Source organism: Salvelinus alpinus, chromosome 17 (assembly GCF_045679555.1).
Source record: "Salvelinus alpinus chromosome 17, SLU_Salpinus.1, whole genome shotgun sequence".
In the NCBI taxonomy this organism is placed as follows: domain Eukaryota; kingdom Metazoa; phylum Chordata; class Actinopteri; order Salmoniformes; family Salmonidae; genus Salvelinus; species Salvelinus alpinus.
Genome location: NC_092102.1, coordinates 36,387,693 through 36,405,971, shown reverse-complemented (window position 1 = coordinate 36,405,971; position 18,279 = coordinate 36,387,693). Strand labels below are relative to the sequence as shown.

At 42.2% G+C, this 18,279-nt stretch overlaps 2 protein-coding genes across 2 annotated transcripts; one reads left to right on the top strand and one right to left on the bottom strand.

The window, feature by feature from the left end:
* The first annotated feature begins 3,346 nt into the window (after positions 1-3,346).
* On the top strand, positions 3,347-11,230 carry LOC139542877 (NACHT, LRR and PYD domains-containing protein 12). Its single transcript, XM_071348815.1, has 9 exons — positions 3,347-3,523; positions 3,828-5,457; positions 8,564-8,725; positions 9,062-9,235; positions 9,346-9,519; positions 9,680-9,853; positions 9,977-10,150; positions 10,304-10,471; positions 10,884-11,230. Exons 1-9 carry the CDS (start codon positions 3,496-3,498, stop codon positions 10,951-10,953), a joined length of 2,754 nt encoding a protein of 917 aa, XP_071204916.1. The 5' UTR covers positions 3,347-3,495; the 3' UTR covers positions 10,954-11,230.
* A 457-nt stretch (positions 11,231-11,687) lies between these two features.
* Positions 11,688-17,718, bottom strand: LOC139542878 (ceramide synthase 5-like). Its single transcript, XM_071348816.1, has 10 exons — positions 17,272-17,718; positions 15,475-15,577; positions 14,935-15,065; positions 14,775-14,832; positions 14,502-14,552; positions 14,280-14,372; positions 13,097-13,225; positions 12,455-12,561; positions 12,103-12,259; positions 11,688-11,861 (listed from the first exon to the last, which is right to left on the bottom strand). The coding sequence occupies exons 1-10, from the start codon at positions 17,442-17,444 to the stop codon at positions 11,700-11,702; spliced, it is 1,164 nt and encodes a 387-aa protein (XP_071204917.1). The 5' UTR covers positions 17,445-17,718; the 3' UTR covers positions 11,688-11,699.
* Between the last annotated feature and the right edge of the window lie 561 nt (positions 17,719-18,279).

Sequence of the window (18,279 nt, the reverse complement as noted above, 5' to 3'; positions counted from 1 at the left end):
CACACATGCCCAGGTTGTAAAATGCATTTAACACAACAGTTGTTTGGCACAAAACATTTACACAACCGTTGTGTCAAATGCTTTGTTCATCAGTTTTACAATCTGAGTGTGTATGGGGGCCATTAAGGAAAAAAAGACACTGTGTATTCAAGCTGTAATTTCAATAAGATTGAGATTTGTAAAGTCATATATTGGTTGGTGGTGACATATGACTTACTTTTCTTTTAGCTCCTAGGAGCATAGGGCTTCAACAGCATTGAGTAAGGGTTCAGCCCACAGGGTCCTGGAGACACGTGATGCATGCTGCCCCACCACAACAGCCAGCCTGGTCTCATAGACTAGACGTAACATAGTAAATGTAAATCCGGGCCGCTCCAATTAGTATTATATGTTACATTTGGTATGGTTACATAAGACAGATGGTTACTTATGGCCAAAACAAAAGAAGGGTGGTTGGTCGGGGTAGATAGGTGGGCATATAACGCAAACTTCTAGCAACCCAAAGGTTGTGAGTTCAAATCTCATTAAGGACAACTTTAACATTTTAGCTAATTAGCAACTTTTCAACTACTTACTACTATTGAGCTACTTTGCAACTCCTTAGCATGCTAGCTAACCCTAACCATAACCATTCTAGCTAACCCTAATGTTAAACCATTTTAGCTAACCCTTCCCCTAATCCTAACCTTAACCCTTTAACCTAACTCCTAAACTTAACCCTAATCTAACTAGCTAAAATTCGGAACATATCATACGTTTTTCAAATTCATAACATATTGTACATTTGGCAAATTCGGGAAAAATATTGTATGTTTTGCAAGTTCGTAACATATAATACGAATTGTAATTCGTAACATATCATACGAAATGGGTGATGGACATTCACAAAAAATACATACCATACCAACTTAACATATCATACTAAATGGTATCTCGGATTTACTTACAGAATAATACAACATGCTCTGAGACCAGGTTGCGACACTGCACAGTCAGGTCCAAAATTATTGGCACCCTTGATAAAGATGTTTCAACGGCGTCATGAACTTTACCCAGCACAAGGACATTTTTGCCAAAAACCTGGTTGCCTCCGTTAGGAGGCTGACTCTTGGCCGCAAGTGGGTCTTCCAGCAACAAAATAACCCCAAGCACACACCAAAATATCGAAAGGTATTGAAAACAGTGGTGCCTTGTTAGACAAAATATTTTTCTATAAGCAATTGTATTAATTTAAAATAATATAATTTCCCCATATTTTTGAGCATACAATGTAGCTCAGTATTTGTATAATTTAATTTACACAGTATTTTTTGCTCACCTTTATCAAGGGTGTTTTTTTGTTATTTCTGCGGCCCAAAATGCTTGATTTTGCGGCAGCTTTCTGAAATTCTGCAATACATTTTGCGATGTTTTTTTTCACGTTAATTTCATATAAAGCAATAAATAAAGTAATATGTGCGCAGTTTTAGGATGGATATAAGCATAATACATAATACAAAAGCAATTAGAAACATCTAGTGCTCAATTCTGTTTATTTTCCTGAACAAACAGCTCTGTCATAATCCACTCACACATGCACTCACATACACCACTCCTCTCCATCAGGTTTGGGGCTTGCTATCAACACAAGATGCACCTCCTATTCCTACTCACTCTCTCTCTCTCCCATTCTCTTAAAAAAAACAAATAGATTCAAAGCTGATCAATCACTTTCAATTTGAGGATCGATATTTCTTTCTTAAAAGTTGTCTTCGTTAAGGGAGATAAAGAACAGAACACGTAAAAAAATAGACTTGTGGTTGATTATTATTCAATTTCTAAAAAATCCCAAAAGATTGTGCTTTCGTGATCCGTATTAAGTTTCACAGAGAGTTAAAACCGCAATGCTGACAAATTGCACTCAGTGCTTTGAGCAGCGCTCTCCATAGACAGACTGGGGAGAGCAGAGTGCCGACCACCCTACTAAAGCCAAGGTTAGCGGAGTAAAAGTTTGAGGAAAACGCCACTCACCTTGATTCTTTCAGCGCTTGCCACAGTCTTCCCTGCTACCACTTTAGTCATGGTGATCTGCCGCTGCTGTGGGCAATGTTCTGACATTCTCATATGCTTTTCTGATTCGAAGTGACTGTTGATTGTCGACTTTCTCTAGTTTCCAAAAACATTGGAAATTGTTTTGCACGATCGTTAGCTGTTATTTTAGTTGGCAAATGATATTGATTTCTGTTCATTGTTCATTGTATTGGTCAAAATTGAGGGCTCTCGCATAATATGCCCTGATTGGTTGATTTTGCATTGAATTATGAGATCGCAGAATCGCAGAATCCTGGAGGGACTGATTAATAGGCTAGGTTGTAGCAACCTGGTTTAGCAAGCTGATGGGTAAAGGGAAAATTTGAGTATCATGTAGTAGCCTAAACCTATCGATGTTACATTGAGCTGGGTGAATGGAATATGCATGACAGTCATCCAATATGCTGTAATATAAATACAAATAACGCTCATAAAAAAATAATAATCTTAAACGGCACCTACCGCAACTGAGTGGAACCGCCAACCGGATGCTTCACATTTATACATCCAGTGAAATATCTGGCTCATTGTTCTGTTTGTGGTTGCTATATATCTAACTATCTCTCTGTACCCATTTCTGATGATCCATTGATCTCATCTATGATGTCTTGATGGCTGGTGTCGGCAGCTACATGCACATATTTTTTTTACAAATTGTTAGTACCAATGAGAGTAGAGCTACTGAATTCGGACATCATATACACATGTCAATATATGGCATTTCGTTGGCAGCCATATTGGACTTTCTATCCATCCCTGGAACCAGGACCACATTCCTCACCAGCGCGGCAGTATCCTACTCGAAGGTATTCTCACATTCCTCACCAGCGCGGCAGTATCCTACTCGAAGGTATTCTTTCAAAGTGTATGTCAGATACTGAGTGTTGAAAAATAATCATTAGAAATAATATATGCTCCTCTTTTCTACTGTATGTATGTTATTCATAATTAATTAATTATGTGGTTGCTAGCTACATTCATAAAAACATTGAAATAAAAAAAAATCTACATATTTTCGCGGACCACCTGCAGTACCTCTAGGGGTCCTCGGATCCCAGGTTGAATACCCTTGCTCTATAGTATTGGCTGGCTGAAACCAATCACAGTATATGAAGGCTGAAACTAGTAGACCCTGCTGCGGTTAGGTGTTTCCGCAAGTTCATTAGAATAAGTCGTTCCCAAAAAGGAGTTGTTGAATCTTGTCCATAAAGGATATTGCACATATCACTTCCTTCTTTTTCATCCTCTATTCTAGCTGCCACCCGGAACATATTGAACAGTTGTACAGATACAGCATCGGCTGTGATTCATTTTTATTAATTTGCGAAAACATACTATTTCAAGCCTCTGCCAAGCATTTTATTGCCTATTGTTCTGAACGAACGAAAGCACAGGACAGACACCCGCGGGAATTATAGATACATTATGGCGACATCAAAGGATTGTTTTCAAAGTAAGTGTACGCCGCCCCATAAGAATGTGATTTTCATGTAAATGTTGGCTACTTTGTGAAATCCATAGACATTAAAACCAGGTACAACCGCCTAGAAAAACTGTAAACCGCAATATGGTTTACCGTATAGTGAAGAATGTATTTGCATGCTTGTTTTCGCATGCCTGTGCGTCTGTGTCTACTCTGTGCTCCAATATGTGTGTGCCAACTTTGCGTTGATGCGCGTGCATGTGCTTGCGTCACCTAACAATGTCCCTCTGTTTCTCAACGTTCCTTTTTTCAAACTGCTGTTTTCTATCGACAGCTATCCACACAATGCACAAGGCAGCACTGCTGGCCCATAGAAAGCAGAAGTCAGAGGACACATCAACCCTTCTTGGAGGCCAGTTGCCAAATAAAGTTGTGCATGATAATAATTACATTCCACTCATGACTACTGGTCCTGATGTGTCAGAAAAACAGATGCAAGAGAAACCACAGTCATTTCAACATGCCATTCTAACGGCATTGCCCAAAGATAGACACCAGCCGAAACCTGTTATAGTGGTTGGTCCAGCTGGAGTTGGCAGAACCACTGCCTTGGAGAAGCTAATAGTGGACTGGGCCACTGGCAAACATCTCCAGCACTTTTCCTGTGTCTTCCATTTCACATTCAGGGATCTGAATGCCCATAAGGGGGTGCTGTCTCTGCAGGCATTGCTGCTTCAGTGCTACAGTCACCTTTCCCCTGAGTCCCTGGCTCTAGTCCTGCAGAATCCAAAGTCTCTGCTGTTTCTGTTTGATGGGCTGGATCAGTACCAGCACAGCCTGGAACCCCCCACATCCCTGACCCTCTGCTCGGACCCTCAGCAGCCAGCCTCAGTCTCTATGCTAGTGGCCAGCCTGGTGCATGGACCTCTGCTGAAAGGGGCAGCCATACTGCTGACCTCAAGGCCTACCGCAGCCAGTCTTGAGTCTCTAGATGGCTACCGCATGGAGCTGTTGGGGTTTCTGAAACCCCAGAGGAAGGCCTATTGCGACAGGTTCTTCTCTGATCCAATTGTAGCCAGTCAAGCGTTTGAGAACATAGAAAGGACAATGGGGTTCTATGATTTCTGCACCTCTCCTAGATTCTGCTGGATGACGTGTTCCATTTACAAGTCTCTAATGGAGGCTGGAGAGATTCTTCCTGAGACACTAACCCAGGTGTTTGTTTATATCACCATCCACCTTATTCGGGCACTGTCATTGGACACGACCAATGCCAGAGACCTGGTGACCTCCCTGGGTAGAATGGCTTCCCATTGCTGTCTTGGCCCAGATTCAAACTGCTCCAAAGAAGAAATGGCCTCCACTGATGTACAACAGTTCCTAACAACTCCAACATCAATGAAAGATTTCCTGCACGTTGATGGTGACCTGGAATCGGACAACTGCATTTTCTCCTTCCACACCCAGAAGATCCAAGAGTTTTTCTTGGCTGCATCCTTCTACTTAGACGAGTCAGAAGCAGTGAGTGTGGAAGAGCTGTTGGAGAACCATGAGGGTTGTGTAGAGTTTCTCGACCTTTACCTGGCAGGGCTTTCTGAGCCCTCTCAGAGGAAGCCTCTGGAATCTGAACTGGGAGAGTTCAACACTGACCACATCATGGACTTCAGCAGCTGGTTTAAAAGCACCTCTCGGAAGGCACTGGAGAGCTATCACACAGACAGACACCTCCATTACTTTCATCTGCTCCATCAACGTCAGAATGAGAAGCTGGTGAAGGAGATCATCACTCCGTCTGCCCGTGGCATCAGCTATGGCGTTCTGGGTGTACATGACTGTGTGTCTCTCAGCTATATAGTGACATGTCTGGGGGAATGGGATCAGCTGAATCTGTACAGCAGCAAGGATTTAACTGAGGAAAAAGCCAACCTTTTGGTTCCTGCCATACGTCTCTCTCATAAAATAATGTGAGTAATTGAGGAAACAGAAAATCAATGTGATTTGTTGTCTAGTATTTTGTTGCTAGTAAGTGTGACCCAATTCAGTTTGGTAAATGATATGATACAGTGGCAATCAATACCTCTCATCTGCAACTAGAAAGTAAAACAGAAACCTAAAGCATGTTTTTCCAGATCCTACCACTGTGGGACCACATACATGCATACAAATAATCAAACAAATTATGTATCTACTGTAACGACCCTGGTTTATAAGTGTGGATCGCAATACTACTATTCTACAGCTATACATATTACTGCCTGGTATGGCAACTGCTTGGCCTCCGACTGCAAGGCACTACAGAGGGTAGTGCGTACGGCCCAGTACATCACTGGGGCCAAACTTCCTGCCTTCCAGGACCTCTATACCAGGCGATATCAGAGGAAGGCCCTAAAAATTGTCAAAGATTCCAGCCACCCTAGTCATAGAGTGTTCTCTCTGCTACCACACGGCAAGCGGTACCGGAGCACTAAGCCTAGGTCCAAAAGACTTCTTAACAGCTTCTACCCCCAAGCCATAAGACTCCTGAATAGCTAATCAAATGGCTACCCAAACTATTCGCATTGCCCCCCCCCCCCACCCCCTCTTTTACGCTGCTGCTACTTTGTTTATTATCAATGCATTGTCACTTTAACTCTACCTACATGTACATATTACCTCAATTACCTTGATTAACCGGTGCCCCCGCACATTGACTCTGTACCGGTACCCCCTGTATATAGCCTCGCTATTGTTATTTTACTGCTGCTCTGTTATTATTTGTTACTTTTTAAAATATTTTTTATTACTTAACACATTTCTTTCTTAACTGCATTGTTGGGCTTATATTAAGGGCTTGTAAGTAAGCATTTCACTGTAAGGTCTACCTGTTGTATTCGGTGCATGTAGGGGCTCCCGAGTGGCGCAGCGGTCTAAGGCACTGCATGTTAGTGCTAGAGGTGTCACTACAGACCCTGGTTTGATCCCGGGCTGTATCACAACCGGCCATGATCGGGAGTCCCTTAGGGACTCAGCGTTGTCCGGGTTAGGGGAGGGTTTGGCTGGGGTCATTGTAAGATAAGAATTTGTTCTTAACTGACTTGCCTAGTCAAATAATGGTAAAATAAATCAAAATGATCTCAACCAGCTTCATGAGGTCACCTGGAATGCATTTCAATTAACAGGTGTGCTTTGTTAAGAGTTAATATGTGGAATTTCTTTCCTTAATGCTTTTGAGCCAATCAGTTGTGTTGTGACAAGGTAGGGTGGTATACAGAAGATAGCCTTATTTGGTAAAAGACCGTCCATATTACTTTAATCATATTACTTTTTCATATTACATCATTACTTTAAGACATGAAGGTCAGTCAATCTGTACATTTCAAGAACTTTGAAAGTTTCTACAAGTGCAGTTGCAAAAACCATCAAGCTCTATGATGAAACTGGCTCTCATGAGGACCGCCACAGGAAAGGAAGACCCAGAGTTACCTCTGCTGCAGAGGATACGTTCATTAGAGTTAACTGCACCTCAGATTGCAGCCCAAATAAATGCATCACAGAGTTCAAGTAACAGACACATCTCAACATCAACTGTTCAGAGGAGACTGCGTGAATCAAATCAAATGTTATTTGTCACATGTGCCGAATACAACAGGTGTAGATCTTACAGTGAAATTCTTACTTACAAGCCCTTAACCAATGATGCAGTTTTAAGAAAATACCTAAAAAATAAAAATTAAGAAAAGAGTAAGCGATAAGAAAAACAAATAATTAAGAGCAGCATAACAATAGCGGGGCTCTATACAGGGGGTACCGGTACAGAGTCAATGTGCGGGGGCACCGGTGTCGAGGTAATTGAGATAATTATGCATAGATAATAACAGAGAGTAGTAACCGCGTGGGGGGGGGGGTGCAAATAGTCTGGGTAGCCATTTGATTAGTTGTTCAGGAGTCTTATGGCTTGGGGGTAGAAGCTGTTGAGAAGCCTCTTGGACTTAGACTTGGCACTCCGGTATCGCTTGCCGTGCAGTAGCAGAGAGAACAGTCTATGACTAGGGTGGCTGGAGTCTTTGACGATTTTTAGGACCTTCCTCTGACACCGCCTAGTATAAAGGTCCTGGATGGCAGGAAGCTTGGCCCCGGTGATGTACTGGGCCATACGCACTACCCTCTGTAGTGCCTTGCGGTCAGAGGCCGAGCAGTTGCCATACCAGGCAGTGATGCAACCTGTCAGGATGCTCTCAATGGTGCAGCTGTAAAATCTTTTGAACATCTGAGGACTCTTTTCAGTCTCCTGAGGAGGAATAGGTTTTGAATCAGGCCTTTATGGTCAAATTGCTGCAAAGAATGTGATTGGGAGTCCCATAGGGCGGCGCACAATTGGCCCAACGTCATCTGGGTTTGGCCGGGGTAGGCCGTCATTGTAAATAGGAATTTGTTCTTAACTGACTTACCTAGTTAAATAAAGGTTAAACAAATAAAAAATGTGACTATTAAAATTTGATTCGATTTTTTGTCGCAAACAAATGATCTGTAATTACTGTTCCTTTCCAGATAGTGGAAAGAGACATATTACAGTATGATTTACTGTATGCATGGTATGTAGGTTACTGTACATTGTATAAATTAATTCCAAAACTTTTACGTAACAAAAATGTCACATTTTGTACAATTTTAACAGTTCTTAAAGGGGAAATCTGCAGTTGCTATATTCATTTTAGGACTTATAAGTTAATGATATATACCCATTGATTCTTGAAGAATATAAATGCTAAATGATTTTAGCTCAACTGTCTTACCCCATCAGAACCCAAAATATAAGCATCTTTTACTCCCATGTTTGTAAACAACAATTGGAAACAAACACTAGCCTCAACATGGTTAAAACTAGAATTTTGATACCATGGATGGTCAGTCCTTGTATCCATAGCTCTGTCTATGAATTTGAGTGGTTACATTTCTCCAGCCCCATTCCTCAGTTTTTTACCAACACTGGTGGGGTGGCTGCTTTGTTATTGTTTCAACTGCGGATTTGCCCTTTAAAACATCACCAAAGCTGCATATTCATGCACATCTCTTCATTTGTTTTGTCCACAGCCTGGTTCAGAGCTCTCTTAGTGCTGGGGCTCTCGCTCACCTGGCCTCAGCCCTCAGCCAGGGAAGGACCACAGAGCTGGATATGTCCTACAACCCCATGGGTGACACAGGCTTCAAAGTTCTTTGCACAGGACTTGGGGACTGCAACATACAAACATTAAAGTGAGTTCCATCTTACTTCACAGAATATGACATTTACAGTGTTTGCATCATGCCATTCAAATGTAATGCACAATCTAATATTGATGGCGGTGTTACAGTAAATTACGATTTCAAAATGTTCTCAATTTCAATAGGTTATTGAAGACGAGGTCCCATACTACTCATAGACTGAATATAAAGCATTTAAAACATATGGCACCATAAACTTAATTATTACACTATAACTTCCTTATAACAGGGTTGTATTGGCATTTGGCGCATGCTATTGAATTACGTAATAGTAAAGTCACTTGATCTGTTTGTTGTATCTAAATGGATGATGATTGGTTTCTGTAGACTTCCAGTGTGCGGGTTAACAGAGGCTTGCTGTGGGGACCTGGTGGCAGTCCTGACCTCAGACAAATCCCATCTCCGCGTGTTGGAGCTGAGGGGGAATACGCTCCATGACCAGGGGCTCAGGAAGCTGAGCCATGCACTGGGAAGCCCTCACTGCAAACTGCAGGAGCTTCAGTACGTACTCTAGCAAAGATATTGTAATGGTATCATTTTGGAAGAAGAATACATCTATGACTGACAGTTCAAATATCATTATTAGCCTGTAATTAGTTGACTTTGTGAAGGGTACCGAGGTGTGAGTTGACGGGGGGGTCCATGGAGGCCTTGTCAACTGCACTGTGCGTTGGCCAATCAGAGCTGAGAATACTGAACCTGGCACAGAACTGCCTCACCGACCAGGGGGTGGATTGGCTGGCCAAGGCTCTCCAATATCCCTGCTGCCAACTGCAAAGCCTGATGTAAGGACCAGATAGATAATGGATGCAGTTATTATAGTTATAATAGCTCACTCAAGTCTCTAGGACAAATAAAAAACAACACATTGCTCAGATATGGAGATTTGTGATATGACATGCAGAGTATCTCTCCTGATTCCCTTTCTGCTCTATCCCTTGCCAGATTGTTTGATAATGAGTTGACAGCTGCGTGTTGTGCTGGTGTGGCTGAGGCCTTGCAGTCAGAAGGCTGTAGGCTGACTGAGCTGGATCTGTCTGTGAATGCGTTGGGCCAGGAGGGGGCACTGCAGCTGTGTAAGGCCCTCAACAAGCCTGGATGCCCACTGGAGAAACTGCGGTACTACAGTCCGCAGCATGCTTGTTATGTATTGAGTGTATTATCTGTTGTAGTCTGGGAACCCCTTGGAAACGAGACGATTCATGCCTTTGTATCAGAACCAATTAGGGTTTTCTGTTGCAGCTTGGTACGCTGTGAGTTGACTACCCTGGTCTTCAAGGAGTTGGGTGTTTTGCTGAGCAGTGGGACCTCTGGACTGAGAACACTGTCTGTGGGCCTGAACAAAATAGGAGACGAAGGAGCCAAACACCTCTGGGTCGCACTGGGAAACAAACGGTGCAGTCTGGAGCACCTGGAGTAAGTGAACAGACAGTGTGCGTCTCCGGATCAGTGTAACACTTGAATCCTCTCACTTTGTGTGTGTGATAAATCAAATCACATCAAAGATTTAGAGGTATATACCAAGGCTAAGTCCTTGGCAAAACTGAGATAATGGTGTGTGTGTGTTAGTGTTGAGATGATCCAGCTGACGGATGCCTGTGTTGGAGACCTGAGTGCGGCGGTGAGGGCCAGTGGCTTCCTGAAGAGCCTGGTCCTGAAGAACAACCATCTGACTGACACCTCAGTCCCAGCCCTGGTCCAAGTCATGCAGGATAGTCGCACCATGCAGGAGATGAAGTGAGTGAGCCAAGTAGTGGTGGATTCCACTGATACATTGTAGTAGTATTGATGGTTCTCTATACAATAGTATTCATGTTTTAGTGTTCAGTGCGATTTATATAGGACCACACCAGAGGCTAGTGGGAGGAGCTATAGGAGGACAGGCTCATTGTGATGGCTGGAATGGAATAAATGTTAGTCAAACATGTGGTTTCCATATGTTTGCTGTATTTGATACGTTCCAAAGAAATCCATTCCAGCCATTACAATGAGCATGACCTCCTATAGCTCCTTCCACAGCCTCCTCTGTACCACACGCAGAAGACACGTTGTTTCGTAATCCCTACTGCTGTTGTGAAATTTGTGCTATCACAATTTGTCATGTGAAAATTGTAAGGGTTCTTCTGACATTTGCCTTCCTCTCTTTCAGTCTGCAGTATAACGACTTCAGTGAAGACATGTTTGAGATGATGGACCAGTGTGCAAAAATCAAATACTAAACAAATTACCTTTTAAAAATGTCACCACCAAAAAACTTGACTAATTTAGCCTGAGAAGGCTAAATAAAAACCAATCCCATGACAGTATTTGTTTGATCCCTCCATTCTTTCTACTAGTATAGAGTTACATGACAATGGGCTTCAAACAGCCATGGGCTGAACAGTGTCTGATAGTGAACACATTCATGAGGTTACTTGAGTGCCATTGCTAAAGTTTTGGTTGTCAAAAGATGTTAACTAATGATTTGGTTCAAATAAAGGTTTTTAATGAGAAAAATACAGATAATTTCTACTTTATTTTTTTCCCCTCAGATGAGGGGAGGCAGCATATTCAGTAAGGCACACAATCTCTTACAACCATTAAAATATCACCGGTTTCATCTATAAAGCTCTCTCCAAGTAAAAAAAAGTGAGTTATCAAAACATTGTAGAAATGAAGAAGCAGTATTTGACCGGTAAAACTTATGAAAACTTTCCTCACCTATTTCTACTATAAGCAAAGGCAAAGTTGTAAACTTGATACAAAGAAACACACAGTGATAAATAGGTCCTCAAGGCAGCAAACATTGTCAATTTTATCATCGTCTTCACAACCCACACCAGTTCTGAGAGGGTTTGTTTTTCTGAAAGTGAAAGAAGAGTTGAAGTTCAGTTAAACAGAGCTGGGACCCATTTAAGTGGCACACAGCAGAGGGGATCCATTTCAGAGACCCCCGTGTCTAGTTCATAATCACCTCTCCCTGTGTTCAGTGGTCTTTTGTTCCACCTTTGGTGAAGCCATTGGTCCCGTTGTCTTTTTTTGGTGATTGCTCGCTACCGTTGGGTTGTGACTTGTTCCTGCTCTTGACATTGGTGTCCGTCTCCTCTTCTGAGCTGCTCTCGATGTCACTGCGGTCATCCTTCGCCACCTTTTAAAAAGGGACAGAGTTTGTGCTCAGTAACAATGAATAGTCTGCAAAGGAATCAGATCATCAACGTATTACTGTTTTTCCTCACTAAACCTAAATAGGTGGTCTAAGGACAAATGTTTTGATATTGGCAAATGTTTATTTTTAGGTCTACAACGTGAGCATATTACACAAACTATCACTGCTGCTACCATAGGTTCACTATTATTCAGACGGAGTAAAGTGAAACACACATACACACCTTGCCCTTGAATATGGCTTTGATGGCGATTCTAGCGATGAGGTAGAACCAGAAGACATGAAGAGACTGCAGGACCAGAAGCAGGCCGTTCAACAGCCACCAGGACCTGTACGGACCGACAATCTCCCAGCTCTCCACCAGCACACTGTATATGATCCTTCAACACAGACACACACAACCAAGCACACGCGTTACCAGGGCACCGTCACAAGGAGACGCCAAAGAACCAAATCCTTTTATAGAAATCTAATGAATTATACATCTATCCTATAGTGCTAAGGACAGAATGGCTGGAGTTAGATAACGCAGCTCTGTGCCTTGTTGCATAATTCAATATGTACCCCCCCCTTACCAAAAGGGATAGATGACAAGTCGCGTGATGAAGAAGACGATGCTGAATACTACAAAGCCGGTGTCACAAATCCGCTGGTACTTTGCATAATTGGCCAACTTGGCCAACTTGGGGGGGGAAGGAAATGAATAGGCACATGAGTACAGATAGCAAACCAGCAAACATGTTTAATTCTCCTTCAATGACACCTCTCGCTGTACCTTGGTAAACAGACATGTTAAACAGTCAGATTCCAGTTAAACAGGTATTAGCTAAGTGCAGCAGTAGTGCACACAGCTGTTCAAACACAGAGTAAACACTCGCCTGGGTGAAACCCCGTACTCACACCCACATACACCATAAATAATATTTCAGTTTTGTGTGGAACCACCTCAGCCAGTAAAAAGACAGCTCTACACATACAGTATAGCATAGGCCAAAGCCAAATATTTTGAAAAGAAATTAACTTTTTGAATATTGTTCTAATTCTAGACATTCAGTTACATAGCATTGTTTAAATATTCCCCATGTACTGTTAATGAGGAGCTAACATGGCTGCCATAGAATGTTGAAGTGTCATGTAAGTACATCATAATGCAGAAACCGCATTGGCCAACCTTCTAAATACATGGCTCTAGTATAGGCACTTGACATTTTATCTACCTCCAGCACGATGTCGGAGGCATCATGGACACACATGACCATAGTGCCTATTCGCAGCATGTTGTTACAGTAGGAGAAGGTGATGAGAGTTATGGTGGCCAGGTGATGGACAAACATGATGAGGAAATCCTGTCAGAGGACAAAGGTAAACAAAGAAATAGAGGGATAGATAGATAAAGAGGTAGACAAGGGGGGAGAGAGAGGGGGAGGGAAAAATATTTACACACATGCCATTTCATTCCAATAAAACGCATAGAATCACTGAGTGAGTGGAACCAAGGTCACAACAACCTGGTCTATTAAACCATCCCAACAAGTTCATTGACCTGACACAATGTCGTCACCAGCTTTTGAAAAGGCTGCATCTGCTTGGCAATGAGAATTCTTCCACACATGATTAATGATCTCCTAGAAACTTCACCAGATACTTTTAGTTATATATTAAACTAGATTACATGTACTGAGTATATTTTCTTAACTTGAAACGACATTGATTTTGCAATGTGTTTGTCTTCATTGCTCCTGCTTAAGGATCTTTGCATTTGTAATGGTGTACAAAGATGCTAGGGTCAAACATAGGAGTATTGGAAACCTTTACAACCTCATACAACATTCAAAACTTGCTAAGTGATACAAATAAAAAATCTTCCTTTCCCCTTGACCCACTACCAGAGAACAGCACAGTGCTAATGTAATTCTACCTCTTCCAGCAGCACCCATGTGACAATGGATTAGGTCTACTCTCAGTAGGATTGGACTCTGGGCTAGTGCTTCATACATAAACTCCTGTCCCAAACTATGCCTCTACAGAAACTCACTGCTGCGTCTAACCTGTTCATCAGAGTTTACACAGTATCGTAGGCCTTCTATTACAAAACAATAATTACCTTGCTAACCTAGAGTGAGACGAAAGTGTCTCTGAAATGAAGTAACAAAAACAGGACATACTGGCACCAATTCTTGCTAAACGACCAAAGACTTTCCAGAAAATCAAGTGGATTTAAATAGCTTGCATACCAGCTACAATAGATTGGCCAATTAGCATGAATGAAAGCCACTGACTGAAGTGGTGGTAGGATTAGTGTTTTTGAGAGAGGGGAGCACAATAGCTGCATTTTCAATGTCCACCTACCCCACTACAAGTCCACCCACTGTGCCCCTCCAACCCAGTCACCTGACTCACCTTCCTTTTGATGTCTGTAAACTGGGAGAACATGAGGGACCAGTAGAAGGCCAGCTCAGCTACATAGTAGTTGTACTGGCCAGGACTCAGCGTCTGTGGAAGCAAGGTGTGGGCCATATTGAGAACATGAACAACCCCTATGGTTAGGAATTGAATCTTCATCTGTTGACTATTTAGATGAATGATCATGGTATTTAGGTACTTGGTATGTAGATCCTTCACCTGAAATGGGTAGTTGTACCAGCATTGCCGTGTGTCCCACATCCAAGGAGACTAGAGGAGGACATGCACATGTCAAAGATAATCAAAGAGGATAACAATGCTTATCAATATGACTTCCTCTTGAAAGCAATCTGCATAGTCAGCATGTTATTCTTATTGTTACTTTCTTTCCTATAGTAACAACAATTTTAAAAGGGCTCCTTTCAATTTAAAGTGTGTTTGAATTATATTAAAGTTATTTAGAGTAGTGCAGTAGAAGTCAATTCAACTCACCACCCACAGATAGCGAATTGCATAGGTAAATATACCGGTATAAAACGTCAACCTCCACCTATGATGCAAAACAAAGAGCAAAGGAAACATAAAGAAAAGAAACAGAACAGCAATGCTGAAGCTAGTGCATCTAGATTGATTAAGACTTTTCAGAACCTACATGCTCTCGCAGAACTTTGTGAGTGTACTGGGCTTGTCCTGGTTCCTCCGGAGTCGGAACCATCTCTGGACTTTCCGCACATCCCAGTCCAGCTGCTTAGAGAGCCCCTCGACCCGCCGCGAGTCTGGACTCTGAGGAAAAGGCGCAGGAGACAGAGACACTGCTTTAGTGTCAAAAACACTACATTGCTGCCCTGCTAAACAAGTCAAAGGAAAGTTGGCTACAGACAAAACAGACTGGCATCTTAGAGAGCTAATTGGCTTTGGACAGTAATCAACAAAATCTGATTACACTTTCCTGAGTAGCAAGTAAAAATCAAGTTCATCAGTGTGGAATACATCTACGATAGGTTGGATTTTTATCATTTCCACTTATTTATTTTTTTACTTCCACTAATCCACTTGCATTTACAGAACATCCCGTTCATTTACATGTGGTGAATTGCTTTTACACCGTGAGCAATAACATAAGAAACATTTCAGGTCACAATGCTGCATTTGTCCACCCAGCAGCAGCGTATGAGACCAATGCTTTAAGTACCGTTGTGGATGTAAACACCCTCTCCAGGACAGCGTTGGGCTGGGCTCGCCGGCTCTCTCCAGCCTGAATCTGAAGTATGTTGGCACAGGGCTTGGCTACTAGCCTAAACACACACACAGCACCAGAGAGAGAGAGCAATATTAAACATGGACACAGGGTTGGCTCTACAGTACCTACAGTTCTCCAGAAACCTCAGCAGAGAAGATCACGGCTTTCACCAGGGACCTATTCCACAAACAGACAGGGCGCCTTCACAGTTTACCCACAAATGTATTGTATGTGCAGTGGGTGTATGTGTGTAAGAGAAAAGCAGTTAGAATGAGAAAGGGTTGTGGAGGAAAACAGACAGTCAGAGGGAGAGTATGAGGAGGAATGTAGCACTAACTCTAAACAGAGGAGGCTGATGAGCTGTCATGTGAGAGGGAGGTGGGTCAGGAGGAGAAAGCTCCTTGCTGAGAGTGAGACAGACCTCAGTTTGCTGGTTAGTGTCTATCACAAGACCTCCCCGACCTCAGTGTACTGCCTCTGACCCATTCAAACATTCACTTCCTTCCTATCACACAATCCAATGTACTACCTAGGCCTAAACATATGCCCAGCTAACATTTCAGAAAGCATCTGTTCAGGAGAGGCCTTGGTATGCAGAGAATTCAAATTACCTATTTGGATAAGCAGACAGCCAGCATCCAATTCTACTGTGGTACACAGAAGAGAACACCAGTAGTGCATATCATCAATAATCTTGTGTTTCCATTCCTTCACCCTCATTTACAATAATCTGAAATCATATGGGTAGTTAATAGAAAGCAGATGGGGCAGTAGGCAGCCTAGTGGTTAGAGCTTTGTGCCAGTAACCAAAAGGTTGCTAGATTGAATCCCCAAGCTGACAAGGTAAACATCTATCGTTCTGCCCCTGAACAAGGCAGTTAACCCACTGTTCCTAGGTCGTCATTGTAAATAAGAATTTGTTCTTAACTGACTTGCCTAGTTAAATAAAGGTGAAATAAAATACAAATATGGATAGACACATCGACTATTCACTTTTACCAGTTCCTTTGCTTATTTCACATCAAAACAGCCAAAAGGGACACAAAGATAAGGCCTTTGAAAGAAAAGGATACAAAGAGAAGAGCCATTTTAGACGTTAGAGATGCACACAATATAATCCAATGGCCATGTCACTTGCAGCAGTCAGTTTGCGTGAACTTCGTCCCTCTACAAAGATTAGCATCAGTGCAGTTGACCAAATTACTTGCGAGAATGTATTTATTGGTTACAGAGATTACTCAAAGCCTGGTTACTAAGGGACTGTATGGCGTTTAATAGAACACAGGTCAATGAAGCCAGAAGGGTTACTGCTTCTCTCACACCAGTGGCACAAAAAAAACTAAATTAGGCTACCCTTCAGGTTAAACAAGACACCTATGATCCAAACGTTGTATACTCAGTGGCTATTCGTAGCCTACTGTTGGCCTACACACAGTAGCATACTAATAGTATTTTCCACAATAGTGTTTGTGTCAATAGCCTAAATTATATAGACTAGAGTAGTGTTGGGAACCTATCATCAGAAAACAATGCCTCCTTATAGGCCTATCATGGCCCAAGGGCAGTTCGCTAATTAGTTCCTCTGACTGGCGCTTAATAAGCGCGCGCGCACACACACACACACACACAATCAGTTTAGCCAAGGACTTGGCCTTGGTTTATACCGCTAAATCTTTGACACATATCAAATGCGGAAATCTTTTGTTTACAAAGATAAGTCAATACACGTTACTTTGTTACATAGCCTACCTCTCAAATAAAACCCTGACAGCCAACACGCCAAAAGCAAGCGGTAAGCATGAGAGTAGCTGGTCAGCTCTGGGGTACTCCTCTCCTGGTGGCGGGTGCTCGAGTTCCGCCCAAGTAACATTCGGTGGAAGCCAGAAACTCTCACTCCAAAACCAAGCTGAGAGCGAATTCATTTTGTGGTGATGCCGGTCCTTCTCAGAACAAAAAAAAAACTATATGTTGTGTGTAGCTGTGCGAGGGAGAATCCACCTGTTTCAGGCACTACTTTAGTAGACTTCCCATAAGTGTGTGGAGCTAGAGTCTGCTACTCCTGGATAAGTTGAGGAAGTAGGCTAGGTGCGCGGTGTCACCTCCTTCTTCCCCAGCACCATCAGCTCACTGGCATTTTTGGAAACTCTCATTCCCATGAGACCGCGTAGTCACGACGATACATTACAGGTAACGCCCATAACTGGCAACGCCCACGATGTGTCAGAGTTTTCGAGCATCCCTTTGTGTGTCATGAATTGCATAATAACTAGCTTACGCAAAACTAAAAACAATAATGTTAGTAATAATTTAACAAGAAAAATACAAAATATGGAGAGAGGCTGCATAACTTTGGGTGTTTTCACATATAGTCCACAACAAAATAACCGATCTCAGTCCTCTTTAAAGAGAACTCGGGTAAAAAAAACAATAACTCAGTTATCTTTGTACTCACACTACATTTGCCTTTGAATAAGGACTCAACTCTTGCCAGTTCAATTCACATATTTGTGGTCCCAGTCCTATTTGCATTCACATTGCTATGTTTAGAAAGGAACCAATATATTTGTCCAACATTCACTCGATGCAATCAAGGTTTTTACAAAGTAAAGGACAAGCCATTCCATCTGAACGTGTAATCGGAAAGCTAGATACTGTACCTACTTATATTTGGAAGTTAATAGATTGCATTTAGTTAAAATATGTGATAATTGTCATCAGAAGATACTATTAACATCTAAATATTATTTGTAAAAAAAT